Here is a 21,286-nt window from a genome sequence, read left to right as displayed (position 1 = left end):
GGGGGTTCACACAACATGCTAAGACAAAATGAGACAGATCATAGTCTTAGCACATAGAATGAGCCCAGCCTGGTGAGCTCTCAGGTCACATGCAACCTTTCCACCACCCCAGTCCTCTGCTAGGTTGCATCAGTAAATTTGGAAGCAAATGCCAATATTGATGACATGGTTTTTAATCTTTATTTCCAGTCTCATTCCTCTCTCAGAAAATAGACTTATTAAGCCCTTGCTTGCCTTAATACACCTATTGATCTTAAAACAAAAATCCATCCACCTTTAAAAGAAGACCAAAAATGACTCTTCTCCTCCAGTAACATTGTTGTATCATTGACATCACCTTATACTCCTTGAAGGCCAATTAAATAAATACTATATAAAAATAAGGCCTCTGCCCCATTGAAACAAATTCCCTACCCTGCTATAAAGTAAGGACCAGCTGTTCCTTTTCCAGCCAGATGTCCTTAGGTTGCAACCATTTTGCAAAATGATTGGATTTTTCTTGGCAACACTGAGGGCTAGAAACATGTTTTCTTTTTAGAGCCTGACAGCTTAAGATGTAAGATCCTTAGGAAGCTATCCAGTTGTTTGTTGGATCTGCATCTTCCAAGCTGGGTTTGTGCTCTGATTTCCCTTGGCAAACGGTTTTCCCCAACACAGACCTTGCAGGTCCCTGCGCTGTTCCTTTTCTTCTATGGCCTCGGAATGACTTCGCCTCTTCTCTTATTCCAGACTTCAGCTCCTCCACTGAGTTGGCATTCACCATAGAGCCCAGCGACCAGATTGCTGTGCAGGAGCAGCCCCTGGTGTTGGATTGCCAAGTGGAAGGAATTCAACCCATCAGCATCACGTGGCGGAAGAACGGGCTGTTGGTGGCAGAGGGCGAGGACCCCTTGACATTGGCCAATGGCTCCCTCTACTTCTCCCACTTCCAGAAGCTGAAGGGTGATGGCACTTCCGATGAAGGGGAATATGGTTGCATGGCTCGGAATCGCTTTGGTTTGCTGGTGAGCAGGAAAGCCAGGATTCAAGCAGCAAGTAAGTGGTCTTCCTTCCTCAACAGCCAACCCAAGGGATGGTTGGTTATACTGATGTCCACGTCTGCCTTCCAAGTTTTCTGCCCCTGCCAAACAGGGTTCTGGTGCTGCTCATTTCCAGTGGGCTTGAGAATTTCCTTCCGGTTTCTTGGGATGGTGTATTTGCATGTCCAGCTTCCTGTATCATCAGAGGAGGCTTCTGATGGAGCTGTGGTTTTCGTGACTCTCATTCCGCCCCTCCCTGACGGCCCAGTCTGAAAATACCCCCTTGGGAGTAGCCCTCATTCAGGGACTGAATGGGAGGGTAGGGAGCCCAGGTCGGCTGCAGACCCTCAAAGGGAGGATTGGGCAATGAGTGACAAGATATTTACATGCACAAAAGAAGTGTGAGCAGACAGTTCCAAAGTATCTGCATCAGGGCACTTTCTCAAAGCCAGCAGAAGTCCTAGATCTGCAACAGTTGGTGGTGGTGGTGATTTGTAGGGAGGGAAAGTCTTTGTTCTTGGCTTCCACTTCCAAATTCAAATACCTCCCTGTTCTCTGAACGGTCGTCAGCTGTTAGATACTGAGTTCTTGCGGTTCGAGGTAGCATAGGTGGGCCTCCTTCTTCCCCTTCATCCTCAGGAGAACCTTGGCAAGGTAGGTGTGTGTGAAAGATAGGCAGAAGGGCTATAGGGGTCAAAGGGTTTGGACTGTGGGGTGTCTTCTGCAACTTGAGGGCAACGCAGAAAAATGGGCAGGTGCCAAACTTAGTTCCTCTTTTAAATCTATCGACTGAAAAGATTTTATCCTGATTTTGTGCTGTAGAAACATCTCACCTTCTATTAGAATAGTGAAACAGGTTTCTGATCTTTGTGAGGGAAAAGGGATTCTGGGAGATGTGTGGGCAAGGACTCTGGCAATCCCAAAACTTGGATTTTATTTATTTATTTGTTTATTATTAAATTTGCATGCCGCCCATCTCCCCCCAACGGGGGACTCTGGGCAGCTCACAGCTAAAATCAAAAACCCCATCAACAATTAAAAATAACCCGTAAATAATAAAAAAATAATCCATTAAAAATCAAGTATAAAAAACAAACCCTGTACATAAATACTAAAAACATTCAAGATGACCGGGCGGGGGGAGCAAGGTCAATCACCCCACAAACCACCTCCACTGGTGCGAACCCCCATCCGGCCCCAGACCTTCTGGCACAACCAGGATTTCACCCCTTTCCTGAAGAGCATGAGAGTGGGGGCAGACCGGACCTCAGGAGGAAGATTGTTCTATAGGGCGGGGGCCACAGCAGAAAAGGCTGTCAAAATTCCTTGACTGGTGGGGTCTGCAACACGCCCCTTCTGCTGGGCCGAGTGGGGTGGGTGGAAATAACCGGGGCGAGAGAGCTCCTCAGATAACCTGGTCCTGTTAAAATAAGCTTAGCATTTAAAGATAAATGCTGCACATTTTCAGGTACCTTCCCATGCATAATAAAATAGGCAAAAAAGAAGAAAAATTAGGAAAACCAAATGTATCTAGGTCATAGACTTTGGAGAGCATAGGTATAGTATTGTTTAAAAAATAGGCATGCTTCACTAACATTTCTTTTAATCCATTACACTCTTATTTCCTCAGAAAGCTTAGAATGAATTAGCTATCAGTCAACTTCCAGTCTAAACCAGCATTATGTGGATTCATTGTTCAGTCTATTCTCTGTCATTTCTACATGGTTCTGCATTTTTTTTCTTTAATCTGCAGAAAAATGTGCCTGTTAATACACGACCTTCTGTCTATTTTAAATCTCCATTTAAAATGTATACGCTGACTGGAGCTGAGATTCGGGTTGGAATATTAAGAGGAGTTAAAAACCAGTTGCTAACAATATGTGGAGTTGCAAATTTGCCTGTGAGTTGAGAATCAGACCCACATGTATTTAATGTGACAACATTCAAAACCTGAGTCAGTGAAAGGTACTTTTCACCCACCCGTTTCCTCCTCCATCTTTGGACAATGCACCAAGGAGGGTTAGAGTCTAGTGATTCAGACGCAGTGAATTGCAAGAAAACCTTCATGGTCCACCCTCCACAAAGAGGAGAAAGACCCATTTCTTGAGCCTGAGATTTGTCCAGCACCAGCACTTCCTTCCAACAGGTTTCAGCTTCTTGTCCGCCATCCAAACCTTTCCCACCTCTACATACTGGTTCTGTACCTGCCCAGCCTTGCCTTATCCAAAGGGAATGGGTCTCTCCTGCGTTCCAAAAATCCATAGTCATTTCGCTCAGCTTGTTTGTTGAATTCGCAAGAGAGAGAACTTGACAGGTGGAAAGTTCCTCCAAACACGTCAACATCTCTGGGCCCTGCATGGCTCATCTCAGCTATGGTCAGTGGCATTACAAGCTGCTGAAAGAGTAATAACCAGTGCTGCACTCCATGGAGACCGGATCCAAATTCAGTTCAGATCCAGTTCTCATTAAGTGTACCTGAGTTAATGTAGTCCTTGCCCTCAACTCAATCCCATCATAGTTTCAAGATTTTGCAGGCAGTTGGCTGGAGGTGTTTGGGGAGAGTTGTGAAGTATGATCAAGCCTCCTAACTTGGTCTCTAGGCAGCTTCCACGACCACCATTTCTCTCCCAGCCTTCTCTATTAGCACTTGTTCTTCTGAGTTCCTTTCAGATCATTTTTGGATCCAACTTCTCTGTAGGTTCCCGACAAGGTGAAGGACAGGAGGGCAGACCTCCTCTATTTTATTTGGGGAAGGAATTATTTTTGCTGTTCCTCTAACTGCATTGCAGGTCGCCACTGGTCTGTTTGGGGAAGAAGAGGAAGCTTGTTTGCATTTTAAAGGTGTTCTGAAATATATCTTCACTTCTAGGTGCTCCGGCTCTGCTTTTTCTCACTGCAGAGAATAACAAGGGAAGTGGAGTTAGGCTTTGGGGGCTAGCCTGCCAAATCCTCTGTATTTGTCTATCTCAAACCCTTCCCTTTGAAGTAAGAGACCTGGTTGCCCAGCTGCCGGTCAGTTTCACTTCTCCCATTCTACTGGACCCAATTAGCTGCATCATTATGGCAGGTCCTGGCTGCCTCCTCTCTGAGGCTATTTCTGTCTATTGTGTTCCCTTACTTCACCTTATTTTAACTTAGGAGTTGCCCATGTTGTGGGAGGAGAGGCAGACATACCAGGCAGAGCTCCAAGGTCAGGTCCTGCCCATTCCTGCTGCAAGGTCTGATCGGTGGATGTTTTCCCCATCTGTTGCAAGGAGAAGGCAGAAGATCGGTCGCATTGCCTACGGTGACCAGCACACTCACAAATCAGGACCACGCTATTCAGCAGGCAGTAGGGCAGCAAGTTTTATTCCAGCATTATTTTCTGCTGATTTAAGGAGGGGTGGATAAACTCGAGGCCTTTAGGTGCTCACCTAATCAAAGGGTTGCTCCCTGTAGGTTGCAGTTCTGTTTGGGAAGGTCCTTGGCATTTCACTGATTTATCCCTCCCAATATTGTATTTTGTTGATCTGAACATTATTAGCCAGGATCACTCTCAGTCCTGGGCAATTGCTCCCCCAGCATTTCTTCCTTATGCTTTCTAGCCTCAATTCACCTGTCTGATCATAAAGCTTGATAACAAGCTGTTGGCTGCTAAGTGAAAGCTGCTATCCAGCTAGCAGTTTTTGCTGAGCCCCTCCCCAGCAGCTGGAAAGATTAACTCTTCAAAGCCTAGATGTGAAGGTTTGTCTCCACGTAAGACGGCCACTTCTGGCCAGCTTTGAAAACACCTCTGCTCCTTTAGTGTTAGATTCCCAAATCTGCTCTGATCAACTACAGCCTATCCTTGACCTGTTCCCATTGATTTACTTTTTTTTTTTCTCCCTCTATCATATTCCCCTCCCTTCTCTTTCTTCTCTTTCTCCTTGGTGGAAAGTCAGATTTTAAGATGCAGGAAACAGGGACTTGTCCATCGCATGTCTTAGATCAAGTGATCTGGTGACCTCCAGATGTTTGAGACTATGATTCCCACACTCTTGGCTGTGCTGATTGGAGGTGAAGCTAGTTGACATCCAGAATAGCATCGTGGTTCATCCAGAGGCAAATAAAGCTGTTGTAACTCATCTGGCTGCTAAAACTGCGAGACACTAGGGAAGCTACAGCCTGTGAGAATGGGAGTGGGCAGGGTAAGAAACACCTCTGCCACTAAAACCTGTGCTTTGGTGCCAAAACCGAACTCCAAACACATCAACCCCATGTTCGCCTAGTGTGTTGTGTGGACCTACAACCTGGGGTCGAATCTGTCATTGCGCTCTCAGAAAACTAGGGTCAAATTTGAGAAACGGTCGGTCAGTTAACCATAGGTAAAGGTGTCCTGTGAACACCGCCAGTAACTGCACAATCACCGCGTCCCACTCTTGAGAACTTTATCAAAATCGCTTCTTTTTGGAAACCAGTTTCCAAGGCAAATCCTCTTTTCACCCTGCCAAATGAAAATGGGTCGGGAAAAATGCCAGATAACGTTTTTGGCAGGGCGCTCGGATGCCCGTAGTAGGCGGAGGACAGGTTCCCTTCCTATCTGTGGCCTGTTTTTTTAAAGAGAGGCAACTGCTTGAAACTTAATTTTTTAACAGTTGGGTTGCTGTTGCCTGGGGTGGGGGGGGGGAAGGGAGGGGTCAGTATCCCTTGCTAAATAGCCCCGATTAAGCCTGAACCTGGGATCTTCCCTTTGGTCCCCCTGCATTGGCAGGAGCAGATGGCCTCTTGAATGCATCTCCGAGACGGCACCGTTTCCCCTGTTCCTTTGTTCCCCATTCTTCAGAGCTGAATAGAGCCCTGCCAGAGGAAAAGCAGATTCTGCTTGCTGGGCCCGCCTAGGAGATGAGGCACCAAAGGATGCGGACGCTCAAGAGGGATTGAGAAAGAGGCCTCCTTGCTCCACAGGGCTTCCATCCTTGAGAGGGAAAATTCCCCCAGAACACACACACACACACACACACACACAACTAGCACCCGTCTTTTCATTCAATGCGCCATTGTCCCCCCCATCCCACCCCACCCTTTCTTTTCATTTTCCTGCTTAGAAAAGGTGTACAGTCTTGGATGGTCTCTCCATTTGCTCTTTCCCATGGCATTGATTGCTTCAGTGGCTAAATGGAAGGGGGGGGGGGCAGGAAGGTTGCAATGTAAACCAGATGTAGATAGTTCTCTCCCGTCCCTCTGCTTCTCCCATCACTGGAAGGCGCAACCGTAGATGTATTTGTTTATTATTTCAGGCTATTCCCCATCATTCTGCCCATAAGGGACCCAAGCGAATGATAAAAAGCAGTATAGAAAATGAAGGGGATGTATAGATCTAGGACCATTGTCCATTCATTTCAGAAGACTTGCTGAAAAGGAAGATCTCAGTCCAGTTCTTGACGGTGGAAGGAGAGAGAGGTGAATGTCACAGGCATTCCATAACTTGGGAGCAATGCGGAGAAAAAGTGTGCTCTTGTGTGCACCAGATGAGCCTCAGAGAGGAGAGGGGCTTTTTAAAGCGTTTCTTCTGCTGAATGTAATGCTTGAACCGTTTTCTAGGGTGTCCTTCAGAGAAAAGTTAGACTCTGAATTTTGTGCTGCTTGGATGCGGGAACATGCCCACCAACTTCCTGGCCCAAATACCCTCCCCTGTGTGTTTCTGTTCTCTTCTAAAGATTTGTTGAATTCAAGTAATGAAAGGGGAAGCTGCATAGCAAAGCATCAACCTCTAGCAGGCCTGGGTAGACCTTCTGGGTCTACCTAGATGAGGGATGTCCACCAGTATGGTCAACCAAGTCAAGATGGTGGTGACACAGAAAAAAAACAGGCAGAGCTTCACCTGGAGTTTTGTGATTGCGATCTTGACTTGTATGACCATGCCCTGAAGACACCCCTGTGGTAGCTAGAGTACTAATGCAGGTGTACTCCTTGATGTATCTCATAGTAAATACCAAAAGGAAGAACCCATAAAACATATCAACATGGGTTACAAAAAGTCAGATATTTCTAGTAAACCATGGTTAAGCGTGTGATGGCATTTTGCAACCACATTTTTTGGGTTAGAGACCCTAACTGTAAGTTGAGGTTTCTGGTGAGCCAGCTACCTTTCCGACAGCTAAAGCAAAATGAGAAAAAGGGTAGTTAAACAGTGAAAGGACAGTTAGTTTGGTGTGGTGGTTAAGGCACTAGACTAGAAACTGGGAGACCACGAGTTCTTATCCCATCTTAAGCCCAAAGCCAGCTGAGTGCCCTTGGGTCAGGCCCTCTCTCTCAGTCCTAGGAAGAAGAAGGCAAGGGCAAATCAGTTCCAGAAAATCTTACCCAGAAAACTGCATGGACTAGTCCAGGCCATCACCAGGAGGCAAGACTGAATCAAAGGTACCAAATTAAAAAAAAAAAAAATCAGTGAAAAGTTTTTTTTTTCCCCTAGCCAGTAACAGTCCAAGCACCCTCCCAAAATTCTTAACCTGGATGTCACATTCCAGCATCTATACAGGCTCCTTGGTAGGGAGATTCGGGGGAGCAGGGGAGACCCTTGCTATGGGATGGGTGAGCTCAATCTGAAAATCGAATATTTTTCTACCCCACATTCTTGGTATATTTGCTGTTATTCAAGCAAGTTGTCCTTCCCGTCTTTCTTTTCTGGCTAAGGGGTGGACTTGGCCTTAGGATGGCCGCCCAAGGGCAGGGCTGGGGTTGGATGTGATTAGGACAAAGAAATAGGTGGAGCCAGGACAAAACCTTTGCATGAACTGTATATTGAATTAAATTACAAAGACATTTAATATGAAAGGTCAAGGCTCCTTCAAGTTGAGCTCAGATCCCGGTGATTTCATCCACAGGTAGACAGATGATAGAGTATTAGTCTAGTATCTATCAGAGAGGCAGTATGGGGTAGTGGGGTGGGTGCTCTTAGGCATGGAAGCCAGCTGGGTGTCCTGGGCCAGTCCTCTCTCTCAGCCCCCAAACAGCATCAGGTTCTGTGACAAGCTGGCAGAAGAACAAACCCCTTGTGTCATGCACTGATGGCTTTGCCATGAGAACGAAACAAGTGCAGTGCAAACACAGAGACCCTGCCACCAAGCAGGACAAATGCTAAGGAAAAACAAAAAAGCTAGGTTTCTGCCCTGTGATTTTCTAGTGGCCTCCAGTCCAAGTAGTAATCAGGTCCAATTCCTACTTAGCCAAGGTTAGTTAGATGTTTCCACCTGCTTAGATCATAATAGGCTTCCTCTTCCAGTAATATTACTGTTCACCTTTGGGTTTTGGTTCCAAAGTAATATTACAATTCACCTCTGGATACAGTTCACCTACTGGATTTTTTTTTTCTGATAGTTCACCTAATGTATCATATTAATGTGAACTTTTTCTTTTAAAAACATCCAAATCCAGAAAAATCTCATCTCTGACTGGAGTTGATCCTAGATCTTCATGATTTTGTTCCAGTGCGCTTGTGGTTTGTGGAGCATTCCCAGGAAGGGGGGACCTCAGTAGTCAAAAGTTGTGCTGAACATGAGGAGGGAGCTTCAAAATGGAAGGAGCCCACCAAACCTGTGGGCCACTTTGATTTTGGATGCCTTTTTGTTGTGCTAGTCTAGTTGTGCTCATCTGGGGTTTACACTGTAATTTTCATCTGTTTCCTACTATGAAATATGGAGAAATATGGAGAAAAAGACCCCAGTTGTTTCTGTCAGTTTTTAGGAATGGAAGCCAGAGGGCTGCAAAAAGAGGACTTGGGGGCTGCACATTTTGCATCCCATGTTGCAGAATCTATGTACTACTAAAACTCCTGTGTCTGTAACCTTCATCTGGGTGAAACGGTGTGTCATAGGCCAACAATTTTTGAACCAAAGTACCTCAGATGGGCTAACTTACAGAATGCATCCAAAATCCAGGACCCATGACTCCCATGGAATTGAAATTTGGCAAATTTTATAAAACATCTTATGACATAAGAATTATCATAAAACATTTTACGACATAATACAAAATGTCATAAAACATTTCCTGTGGTCAGCTCCTGAAGTTTGTGCTATACAGTTCGGTATGAATGACATGGGCTATTTTCAGGGCAGATACATCTCTGAATATCTCCCTGAATTTTTAAGAACTTTTCCAGTGAAGGCAGTATATTAGAAGCTCGGCCTTTGTTGAAGGCATTGAGGAATCTGGTAAGGAAATATCTCTGAAACAACGACCCAACGGGTCATGGGTTGTTTAGTTAGTCATAAAGGCGAGCACCTGCATGCAACCTTCTGTTCAGGTGTCTTTCTTTCAGCACATGAGTGCTGATTTCCATGTTTCAGTAATAGTTACACTCCACGAAACAATCAGATGAGAACTGAATGCTGAAAGCTATCCACAGAGAGCCAACTGCCTCAAGAGGTGGTAGATTCTCCCGTGTTGAAAGTGTTGAAATAGAGGCTGGCTGGATGCTGTAGTTGTGGATTTCTGCACCAGGCAGGCGGTTGGGCTAGATGATCCCCAAGGTCACATTTATCATAGGACTCTATGAATCCTTTCCTGCATTTAGGTTGAGCACATGGAAGGGAAATGGACAACCCCTCTTGACCGCTCCATCTCGGTTTCTAGGTGTGGGTCTGACAGATCAAATCCAGTGCAGAGTTGTGGTTGCCTGTAGCACACCTGAATGAATCTCTGTTCTAGGCTTCTCCCTTTCAAGTTCAGGAAGCTACCTGGAGATGGGAAGTCCTTCCTGAAATAAGCCATTTCTTAGCCAAAGTGAGAGAAACCATGCCAGACCGTAATTGAGATTCTCTACGATGCCAAAGAAGTTTGGCCCCTGGGGGGGGGGGGAGTCACACTGGCATCTGGGGGAGAAATTTAAAAAGTCAATAGGACAGCTATAACTGTGCAATTGAAGCCCTGCCCTCTTTTTACACATGTCACATGAACAACACGTGTAAAAAAAAATGGGTTGGGGTTTCAGTTGCATGGTTATGGCTGCCACCGTGACTTTTTTTGACCACACCTATGGATGCCCCTGGCCAACAACTTCCACAATGTGTATATATGTCAAAATCAGCAAGATGGTGGATGGAGCATTGTGATGTGAGCACCACTCCTTTTGTAGCACCTTCCTCCTCTGCTGATGCTGCTGGATTCGGCTGTGGTTGAGGGAGGGAGGGAGGGAGGGAGGGAGGGAGATGAGCGATGGTGCGAAAGAGAGAGAGAGAAAGAGAGATGGATAAAGGAAGGAAGAGGAAGGGAAGGGAAGGGAAGATAAATGGGAAGGGAAGGGAAGGGAAGGGAAGGGAAGGGAAGGGAAGGGAAGGGAAGGGAAGATGGACATGCTAGCTCAGAGTTTTTAGGAGTTCCAGTTTCTTTTATTTTTAAAGTAAAAGTACATCTGACCTAGAATTCAATTCGGTCTGGAAACCATTCCTAAATTACAACTTAATTCATGGATTTGTACCACATCCAAAATTTGAGCTTCTCTATGTATAGAGCTTGATACTACAGGATATTTAAGACAGAATAGATTCTTAGTCATATGTCTGATCAGGGCTGTCATAATTGTTTAAAACATCTGGAGGGCACCAGGTTTGTGAGACTCAGCCATGAAGGCCACTGAGAAACCTTTTACGGGACTGTAACCTGAACCTGAAGCTTTGTTATCTGTTCCTCTGGACCCAAAAGCATGTTGGGGGAAAATATTTTATTGTGCTTTGCTTTTAGACACTAAAGGCACAGGACAAATTTGGCAGGGCAATGTCAACCTTCGCTGGCACATAATTTCTGCAAAATCTGGCCTTCTGCCAGTGACAATAAATCCTTCGGCGTTGGAATAACCGACAAAGCACACTTTCTGAAGCTCTGTGGCATAATTACCGGAGGCTGTTTTATTGCAGCCCTTTTCTCTTGCAAATGCCACCCCACTCGCCAAAGTCAATCTCCCCCCCCCACATAATAATTGTGGGGGAGGGGGCAGACAAGTTGCATGAGTTTCTTTACAGAAAAACATGAGTGACGTTTTGACAGCTGATGGCAGTACTTTCCTGCAAATGTAAAAATCCTTCATTTGAATCCAATTTAGACAAACGGTACCACTTTCAATAGGCCCTAAATAGAGGACCATTTAATGGTGACTTTTAAAACGGGACTTGCCCCAAACTTCACAGCTATTGTGTGTGTGGTGGGGGGGTGTGTGTGTCATGAAGTAATTCTCAGCCTCCCGATTCCCATGGCTCACCCTCCTTTCTGCATCTGGGAACTCTGAATGCTCCATTTAAAAGCAGCAGTTTTCTTACTGTTGTGTCTAAAAGGCAGCTGATGAAATCCCTTGTTAATCCTAAAGCTTATTATTTTTTTTAAAAAAAAAGTCATTTGAAGTGCCTCCTTTGTTTGGGCCTGAAAATTACACTGCTTTTCAAAATAAAATGTTGCAGGGAATGCAGTGATAGTTTTGTTACTCATAGTAGCTGCTGCTGCTGCTGCTGTATTATTATATTATTATTATTGTTGTTGTTGTTGTTGTTGTTGTTATTTGCATTTTGCAAAATTCAGTTTATTTACATTTTGGGTCCTTCTGAAAATAACCTCTCCATCCTCTTCTACCCAAATAACTTATTGATTGAAGTTTAAATCCGATGGAAGGGCACCCAGTTCTAACGTGGCAGTAGAGTGTGGTAATCTCAACTCCTCTGGAGACCACAACTTGAGGAAGGCTACAGTGATACTCTGGGAGGGAGATGGAAGATCTGCAGAGAGCCAGCTCAGATCATGGCTCTCCCAGACTGATTTTGGGTGGGGTAGCTTTGGATCTGAAAGGAAAAGATTGCATCCAAGTGCATGTGGGGAGATATGTAGTTCTTGCCTGCAGCTCCTTTAACCAAGTATGTCTCTTCCTGGGATTGCCCTGTAGCTGTGGATCAGTGTTTCTCAACCTCAGCAACTTTAAGACGTTTGGACTTCTGCTCCCAGGATTCCTCAGCCAGCAGGAATTCAGGGAACCCTGAAAGTTGAAGTCTACACATTCTGGGAATTCTGGGAGTTGAAATCCATGCATCTTAAAATTACTGAGGTTGAGAGTTAGTAGCAGATGCAGAAGAAGCATCCTTACATGTTCCAAAGCCCCTTTTCCCCTTCCAGCCTCCAGCACTGCACAGCAGTAGACTGATGTCACTCTCAAGGTAGACTCGTCCCATCCAAATTGGCCATGGCAGACCCCTTGGAGAGTTCAAACTCCAGTTAGGATGAAGAATAATGGAGAGAGACCTGCAATGGAGCAGTATCTGGGTTCATACAACATCCCTGATGGTGACTCACAAAAGACCCAATGGCTATATTCTCAAACCTTCCAGCTTTAGTTTTCAGCTCATTTTTGGGGTGGCCAAATGTATGAATTCAGCTGTCAGGTTGGTTTATGGTTCAACAGGTAGGAGGTAACCCCAGAAAAGGAGCTGATTCAGTAACTGGGAAGTGTGTTGTGTGAACCGAGGCTGCATGTCTACGTATCTTTCTTGCCAACCATCCTTGTTTCAACCACCTCCACTTCCAGCTTCATACATGGCCTTTTGTTCTTTAAACTTCTCTCCTCTTCCTTTGTGAGGATCTCATCAACTCCAGCCAACCATGTCCGAAAAGAGCATCCCCCTTTCTCCTCCCCAAACTCTCGTACCCCTGGAAACCTTCTCAAGAGGAGGACTGCTTCAGTTTTATAATGTAGATGAGCCCCATTTTTTCCCCTTAAAATCCACGGCTGGGAAAGGAAGGCAGCAAATTCACAAAGCTTTGGAGAGCTTTGGACAAGAGGGGGATTTGCAATTTTAAACTGGGAAGGCTCATGATGATCACCATAATTTTAGGAATGAGGGAAGGGGGAAAAGGGTCCTTTCCTCACAAATGAGTGGCTTTGGGGGAGGGGGCAGGGGGGTCCGGATGTTTCAGACCACCCTGCCCTGTGCAAATAAATGAGCTGGAAGGTCCATAATTGCAAGGCTGCCTTTTAAGGATTCCTCTAGAGAGTTTCTGAGTAATGGGGTCAAGCAAGGTCAGCAGAGAGCACCAGAGAATAAATCTGAAAGCACTAAGTCTCTCTCCCCTTTTAGAGCCATGCATAAAAGGTTTATTTGTAGAAGGGCAGCTTGGGAACGGCACCCTCGCCAGCCCCCACCCCCTGACACGCAAGTCGAGAGAATAAATAGCCAGAGATCAGCCAAGCAGCTTGTGAAGTCATTGTCTGAGGACGAGGAGAAAGAAAATGGTGGCTTAGAGCAAAGTTCTTCTCCCAGCCTGAGAAGGGGCTGGGGAAGCCAACAGGCACCTTGTCAGCCTGAAACTAGCCAACCCAAGTTATGGGGGTGTTAAAGGTGAGGACAAGTTGGGAAATCTGGGAGATGGGACCCAAGGGCAGCACAACTTGTCCTGTGAAGGCAGGAAATTGGATAAATTTGGTAAACCATGGTTTAAATTAACTGTGGGTACTTGAGTACAATGGGTGCATGCTTGACTAGGGAATTGACCTATTTTCCGTTTTGCACCATTATCAGCAAATCAAATGGTCTGAAGTTGCACAACAAGGTAAGGACAAAAACCTAACTAACGTTAACATGAACCAAGCTTAGCATATTGTGTGAAACCAGCCACTCAGGCTTTCTGCACATTGTTTGAACTCAGCTCTAGACAATGGTAGACACCAGAAATATAATGTCACAGAAAGACTGTGTCTGGCTGTTCAAACTACTGAGAAATGCATTCTTGATGGTAAAGAGAGTTGCACATTTGTAGCCCCTTCCCCCAAAATTTGGGTATGGCCTCCAGAAGTTCTCCAGAAGTTGCAGCTGAATTGTAATTTTTAATGTTAGGGGAGATGGTTCATTCAGGGATTGTTCATTTGTATTTATTTTATTTAAGTTCAATCAAATCATCTTTCTTTTGCCATGGCCACACCTACCTCATTCTCTTGGTCACACCTGGTGTTGGGAGTTGGCCCTGAGGATATCAAAGGTCGATGATGGGTCATCTGTGTTAGTGTTCACGTGGACACACATTTAAGATTGGTAGATGATGATGATGATGATGATGATGATGATGATGATGATGATGATAAAAATAATGATCTTTCTATACCACCAATTATGAGATCACAATGGGCATCATTGTGAGGGACAGCACAGTATCTCAAAAGAGAGAGAAAAATTAAAGAAGGCTGAATGTCATCACAGCAATATTGTAAGACAGCTTTTCTGGTTGGAGGGCAGGGCTGAAATCCTGTCAGATTTTGGATGAGAATGGGTGGTCTCATTGATCTTCCCTTTTTAAAATTTAAAAATTCAAACCCCAATATTTAATCTCAAGTGACAATAATTCTTTAGTTGCAGGGACACCCATCGGGGGTAAAGAACTCTGGGCTCTAAATGCCTTTGCTGCAATTCAGAGTAGATGAGCTAGGGAAAAGTGAATATTTAAATCCAGTGCAGGTGTGCAAGACTCTGCTGCCTGTCATGGTTTGGAATTCAAGCAATGAAAAGATGTACCATTAGCATTAACACACATGGACACACCAGATCCCACCACTTTAATATTTCGGACCAGTGGTGTCTGCAGGCGCTGTTGCTTTTATCAAAATGGTGACACCCACGTTGCATTGTTGCAATGCAAATCCTTTTGTGTGCACTTGCAGTGTCACAATGCACGTACAAAAGGGGCAACAGAGTCGTGCTGCTTTTTTCATTTACCCCCTTCGGCCCTCTGCAGATGCCTCTGTTGCCAAAGCCATCTGAAATAAAAGTATCCCCTAATTTTTCAAGCAGAAGGGACTGATCCAACTTAAAGAAAGGGTGCTACAATAGAAAAGGCCATGTTTCCAAGAAGCATTGGAATCTGTTGAATGTCCACTGTGGAAGGAATGTAAGTGGAGTCTTGGTTCAAGACGAGATTATTGGCTTCCACTCTCTCTGCCTTTAGAGTTGCTCCCAATACAAGCCCTTTTGCTTGGCATCTATTTATGTATGTATGAATTTAAATAATTGATGTGGCCGTCCATCTCACAGCAGTGACTTACAAACAATAACCCTTGACGCCTGAGGTAAACACTTCATCCCAATCATAAAACCATACCAACAGCAAAGCTCGCCTAACCTCCTGGCCCTAACGCCTGGGGGAACAGTCAGGTGTTCCAGGGGGATGCTGTTCCATAGGACAGTCACTACCGCAGAAAAGCTCCAACTCCAGGTCCCAGAAGATGAGATTGTTTGATGAAAGGGGCCTGGAGCATGCCCATCGTATGTGGGACCATTATATGTGGGACCATTGTATGTGGGAAAGACCTTGGGAGACGGGGTGAAGAGATGCTGCCTAGGGAATGGACAGATAAGAGACAGCATAGCCCACAGCTCCACAATGGGTGGGACAAGAGGCTCAGAAGGGACCCTCCCTAGTTTCTCAGGCTGCAAAGGAGATGGGGGTGGAGAGAGAATTGTACGTTCAGACTTGCAAAATTCTGTGAATGTACCTTTACAGTGAAGTAGAATTAGCTTATCTGGTTGTGTTTCCTGTCTGGTCTATCTGATAAGACTGACACCCTCCCTGCTAGATACGGAGGGGTGAGCAGAGATGATGCAAGATGGGTGATCCAGCAAGTAGCCTGGCTCTATGCCATGTAAGCCTTTATAGGTGATAACCATCACCTTAAATTGCACCCGGAAACCCACTGGCAGCAGTGCAGCTCACAGAGCAGCAGTGTTATATGAACAGAATGAGAAACGACGAAAACTGCCCACACCGCCGCATTCTGGACCAGCTGCAGCTCCTGATGTTCTTCAAGGGCAACCCCATGTACAGCACATTGCAGTAATCCAGTCAGGAGGTGACTTGAGTGTGAGTGACTGTGACCTCCTGGTCCAGGAATGGTTACGGTTGGTGTACAAGACAAACCTGTGCAAAGTCCACAGCTGCCACCTGTTCTTTGAGCAGAGCCATAAGTCCAGGAGGCCCCCGAAATTGTGACCGAGGAACTGCACCCCCAACTCAAATATGGCACAGTTAGCAATTAAGGGTGTCATAAATTGTCTTGCACTTTTTGCCTTTTTAAACGCTGCTCGCTGCCTCGAATTGCACGGAACGGAAAGAAGGCGGGGTGAGATCGAATTAAAGAAACAAGCAAGCAAGCAACTTGTGAGATACCCCACCCCTTTTATATGCGTTGTGCATGCAGCACATGTGAAAGGGGGCAAAACTTTGATTAGTTGTGGCTGCCATCTTTCTGGATTGCCCTTGCGCCCCCCCCCCCCCCACGGACACCTCTGGCTAAGGGCCATATTTGTATTTTGGTGCAGGCTGCCCTCCAAAGGCGGTGAAGATGAAAGCTCCTTTTCATTTCATTTCAAGCTTCACAAAAGTTAAATATAGTTTATAGGATTATTATCTGGGCAGGTATTTGATAACCCGGCCAGGCCCACTGAGCATCTGAAAGTGCTAGAGATTTTGGACAGTCCAAAGAGGTGGGGGGGGGCTCAATTTGTGCCCCTCTGATGGAAGAGTCACAGCCTGTGTGTGGTCACTGACAGAGTAGGAGAGAACCAGTTTCCCTTTGTGCAAAAAAACAGAGTTAATCTTACAGCGTGAGCCACTCGAGCCACAACGGAGCCGCAACGAACCCTCCAGCCTCGACGGTGCCGCAGCTCCCTTTCCTTCTCCTACGTTTGTGGCCCGACAGACGGCTTGGGATTTTTGTCTTTGTCTCATTCCCCTTGATATCTGAGGAGGCAAAGCACATCCCTGTATTGTGGCTTGAGCAATACCCGTCAGCCACGAGGCGCCAAGTGAGGATCTCTAAGAAAGACCTGGCTGTGAGGATGGAAAGGATGGCATGAGAATTGCCTGCCTTGCACACAAAGTGGGAGACGACCCGCTCGAACGCAGCGCAGGGACCTGCCAGATTAAGGAACCAGGAAACCAACAACTGCTGCTTCTTGTAACGGAACAGAGATCGGAAACCAAGGAATTTGCGCTAGCCCTTGACCAAGAATGAGTGTTTGTTAACCCAGGATAACCACTCACTGCTGTATTCAGCCCCAGCCAGGGCCCAAACCAGTAAACCATATTATTGGTGTGATAGCCTGGTTCCTCCAGCAGGCTAAAACAATGCCTGGGTTCCAATGACTGGTTGGAGCCTATTTTAACCTAGTTAGTGTGCGGTGTGAATGCATTTATCGTTTCTCCCCGGGCTAACCCGATCCTCTCGAAAAGCCAACAAGCAGCACCTCTTTCTCTTTGCCCCCCAGTCGCTGCCATTTAGGGGTTCTTGTCTCTGTATTTGTCCAACGTCTTCAGTGCCACGGATCCTCAGCACATTTTGTGGTGGTGCCAGTGGACGCCATACACTGGTGGCAACTGGTCCAAACGAGTCTTTTGTGGGTTTGTCCATTTGAGGATGCTTAAAATAGGACATTTTCCTTTTTTAAAATATTTCCCAGCACCCCAACAAATACCAGGAGTTGCAAACTGAGGTTGAAAAACTTTGAAAGAAAAAGTCAGCTGTAATACCAAGAGTAAATAGAGCTTTATACTGAAGAGATCCACCAACTATTTGGAAGCTTTAGATTTACCAGACTTGATAACATTACTTTGCAAAAAAAAAAAAGGCTGTCATGCTTGAAATTTTCTAGATGCTACAGTAATGCCTTATGATTCTTCAGGTCTGGGCTAAAACCCAAAACATACTCAGTCGAAAATGACATAATCATAATAATAATACCACCATCACCAGGACCACGTGTCTGAAAAGGTTTTGTTAAAATGAAGAAATCAAAATTTTGTGGGATTTCAAATTCAAATTGATAGGCACTCTATGCCAGACATTACTGATATTGCAAAAAAAGAGGATGAAGTTCATTGATGTGGCCATCCTTGGAGACAGTTAAAATGATGAAATACAATCAGGGAAAACAACAAAATGTTGTAATTTACATATTGGGATCAAAAGATAGTGGAGAAAAAACATCGATGGTCATCTCAATTGCAGTTGGAGATCTTAAGGCAAGCCCAAGAAGATTTACCAAGTATTTTGAGACTTTAAACTTACCGGACCTGACACCACTAATTTTGCAAAAGCCTACCCTACAGGGAATTGCATGCCAATTATGGTGATTCCTCCATGATTGTTAGGCCCTTGACTAAGACCCCAATCACTGGAGTCAACATCCAATTGATTAGATTGTGATCTTCATCAGGATGAATAGATTAGTAATACATTAAACATTAGTCATTTCTCAGCCCCCCACATGGCCATGGGGTAGGATAAAAACTGGAATGACAACAGAAGTTAGAGAAGTCCTGTTTTTGCAGAAGCTCCTTAAATGTTCACACTGATCAACAACGTTGGAAGGGGCGCTTAAGACTGTTAGTAGACATCTCAACCCCAAACAATTCTAGGACTACTTGGAGGTGAAACTAACCCATGTGCTAATTGTCTCCCCGTGATCTTTGTAGGTGGGTTGTGAAAGTAGCTCGCCTTCAGCTGCATGGGTGCTATTTCAGGTAGAGACCACCTCTCCTGCCAGCAGGGTTTTGTGATCACAGAAAATGCTGGTTCTCAGGAGTCTTTGAGGGTGATGGTGACGGTGTAAAGTCTCACCTTGTTTTCATGAGCATAGGGGTAGGGCTTTCCTTGCACAACCATGACTGCCATTTCAATGTTTTTGCCCTCCCCGGCTCTGGAACTGAAGTGACCCTGTTAAACCTCTTGTACAACTCTGGCCGTTCTGTCTGAAAGACACAACCATAAACCTGGTTAAGACCAGCCCAGTCTTACCTTTTCAGCTTTACATGGTACATTCTGACAACAGCTAGGGCAGAAGAAAAGATCTTCAAGGTAAAATGGATTTTTCTTTTTCTTTTTTTGCTGTGCAGGAAACCTGCATGTGATAAAAAAATGTTGGAAGGACCAATAACAAGACACAAAATGAGAGGGTGCTACGACCGTTGTAAACAGGAATGGGACTGTTATTGACTAGAGAGAGCTCGGGCACTTACCTGGAATCCCAGGTGAGATGTAATGGTTCGTTCTCAGCAGATCAGAATTCAGGAGATGATTGTATAAATAACCAGCTGTAATCTTCTCCATTGTCAGTAAAGGACCCCCCACTTCCCTAGTTCACAGGAAGCTAGTTAGAAAGAAGACGAAGTCTTCCCACCCCCCACTGCCATGTATTTTAGAGTATGCTGATTTTATATGAGAAAGGGTTCAGTGGCCTGAATTCTTGTAACCCCATCCCTTTCTTATTCATAAATCTTGTTAAAGAAAACTCTGCAAGAATCAGTCTTGGAGAAGAGTTGCATTCAGTTTGGAGAGATGCCACAAAGTCTGGCGAGAGGTTAGGAAGGATTCCCATCTGCAACCTCAGAGAAACCGCTGCTCAGTAGAGCAGAGAGCAAGAGTCAGGAGTTCTCTATCTGATTTCAGAACCTCTGCAATGGATCACTTTTGACTTTTGGTAACAATCCTCTGTCTGCTTCCTCTTGGCTGCTTCGGAGAGAAAGAAAAGGCTGTTGGGAAAAATGAGAGTCAGAGAGAGAGAGACAGAGAAGGGGCATCTCGACCGAGTTTAGGCTCTGGTCCAGCCCACAGCTGCTTTAGCCCAGGGCTTCATGTAACTCATAGCAGATGTCCTCCAAAGGAATGCAGCCTTCATCAAAAACTTTATCCCACCCTGGTATAATCAGTGCTGAGTTAATTCACCATGGCCTCACTTGATATAGGCCCATTTCCTGGATCAGGCAAGTAGAAAACTCACAGTTCAGTCCCAGGCACCCCAGTGGGGTGTGTGTGTGTTAAAAATGGTTGCTGCAACCATATCATGCCCATTAAAAGGGGTGGAGCTTTGATTGCACAGTCTGTTGCTCACCTTGCCTTTCTTGACCCCTCCCCACTGATGCCCCACATCACAGTTTGGCCTGGGAAAGGTACCCCCACTTCCCAGGTTTTAAGCCCTGGAGGTATGTCTAGTCCATTGTTTCTCAACCTTGGCAACTTTGAGATGTGTGGACTTCAACTCCCAGAATTCCCCAGCTAGCTTTGCTGGCTGGGGAATTCTGGGAGTTGAAGTCCACACACCTCAAAGTTGCCAAGGTTGAGAAACACTGATCTAGTCAATGCAGAAGTAATACTGAGTGACGTGGACCAAGGACTGGATTTGGGGTAAGATAGTACCTTTCAAAGCAAAATGAAAGCTCCAAAGATCAGGAGATGGGATGCAAATGAGGACCTCTCGCTTCAGTGTCCTGGCTGGCTTTTCTTCTCTCGCTTTGGTGTTTCGTGGTTTTCATGTTTTGTGCAATTAGCCCCTCTGCATGACTCCCAAGGAAACAATGGAAAAGGGTGTCTTCAGTTCTGTGGTTTTAGGCTTCTGCCTAGATGGATTTGTGGGAAAGGAAAGACAGAGATGGCACATGAAGCTTTTCCTAACCTGCTGATGTGTTGGATGACAATCCCATCATCCCAAATGGGGGGGTGGGCATGGGTTGATGGGGAATATAGTCAGACCTAATGCAGTAGGGGAGAGATTGTTCTGAAACGGAAAAGAGAAAGTTTAGGGAGGGAGGGAGGAAGGCAGGCAGGCAGGCAGGCAGGCAGGCAGGCAGGCAGGCAGGCAGGAGAAAGAGGGAGGGAAAAAGAAAGAGTGCATGTGAGAGAGAGAACCAGTAGTTGGAGAGGAATCCTATGAACCAAACCCAACGGCACCCCAAACAGAAGGCAGCCCTGTGCGATTCAGGGTGCGCCACACATGGCTGTTTTCACTTAGCCCCCTCTGGCTGGCCTGTCTCTCCACATCAGGGCTCGGCTTTCATCATGCAACTGTCCCGTCCTTCCCCCCCTCACCCCCTCTCTTTAGAGGCCCTCGAAGCTAAAGGCTGATGGGCTGTGTGACGGGAGCAGTGACCTCTGAGTAAGTAGTTGAGCAGATGGCCACTCCTCCTTCCCCCAGGGCCCCTGGGGGCACCAGCCCCTGACCTCTGCCTTTGCAGAAAGCTCGAGTGCCACAGACGTGACTCGGGTATGCGCAGGAACCAGCAAACCCACTCCGTTTCAAGAAAGGCACTGCCGGCACCAGCTTGTTTCAAGCTGAGGGGGTGGGAACATCATGGTGAACCTTCAGGGGCACCAGGAACTTGGAAAACCCTCTTGGCCCAGGTCTGAAGCTTTTGCCCTCAGGAACTCAGCAGGCCCGGGCCAGGTCCATGGGCATGAAAGCATGCCAGATGTTTGCTCTAAGTGATTTGCATAGATCAGGGACTCCCTGAGG

General features: G+C 45.8%; 1 protein-coding gene across 1 annotated transcript in view; it reads left to right on the top strand.

Annotated features, from left to right (window-relative positions):
* Positions 1 to 21,286, top strand: part of IGDCC3 (immunoglobulin superfamily DCC subclass member 3) — a 123,204-nt gene that overhangs the window by 20,226 nt on the left and 81,692 nt on the right. Inside the window, exon 2 of the mRNA XM_088139445.1 lies at positions 730 to 1,035. Within this exon, the coding sequence (XP_087995571.1) occupies positions 730 to 1,035 (306 nt within the window). The remainder of the gene's footprint in view (positions 1 to 729; positions 1,036 to 21,286) is intronic.

This window comes from Python bivittatus, unplaced genomic scaffold (assembly GCF_059951505.1).
Source record: "Python bivittatus isolate LINGU-HERP-01145 unplaced genomic scaffold, Pbiv_v1 ctg000210_np1212, whole genome shotgun sequence".
Lineage (NCBI taxonomy): Eukaryota > Metazoa > Chordata > Lepidosauria > Squamata > Pythonidae > Python > Python bivittatus.
Note: the sequence above shows the minus strand (reverse complement) of the source record. Positions and strands in the feature narration are given on the sequence as shown.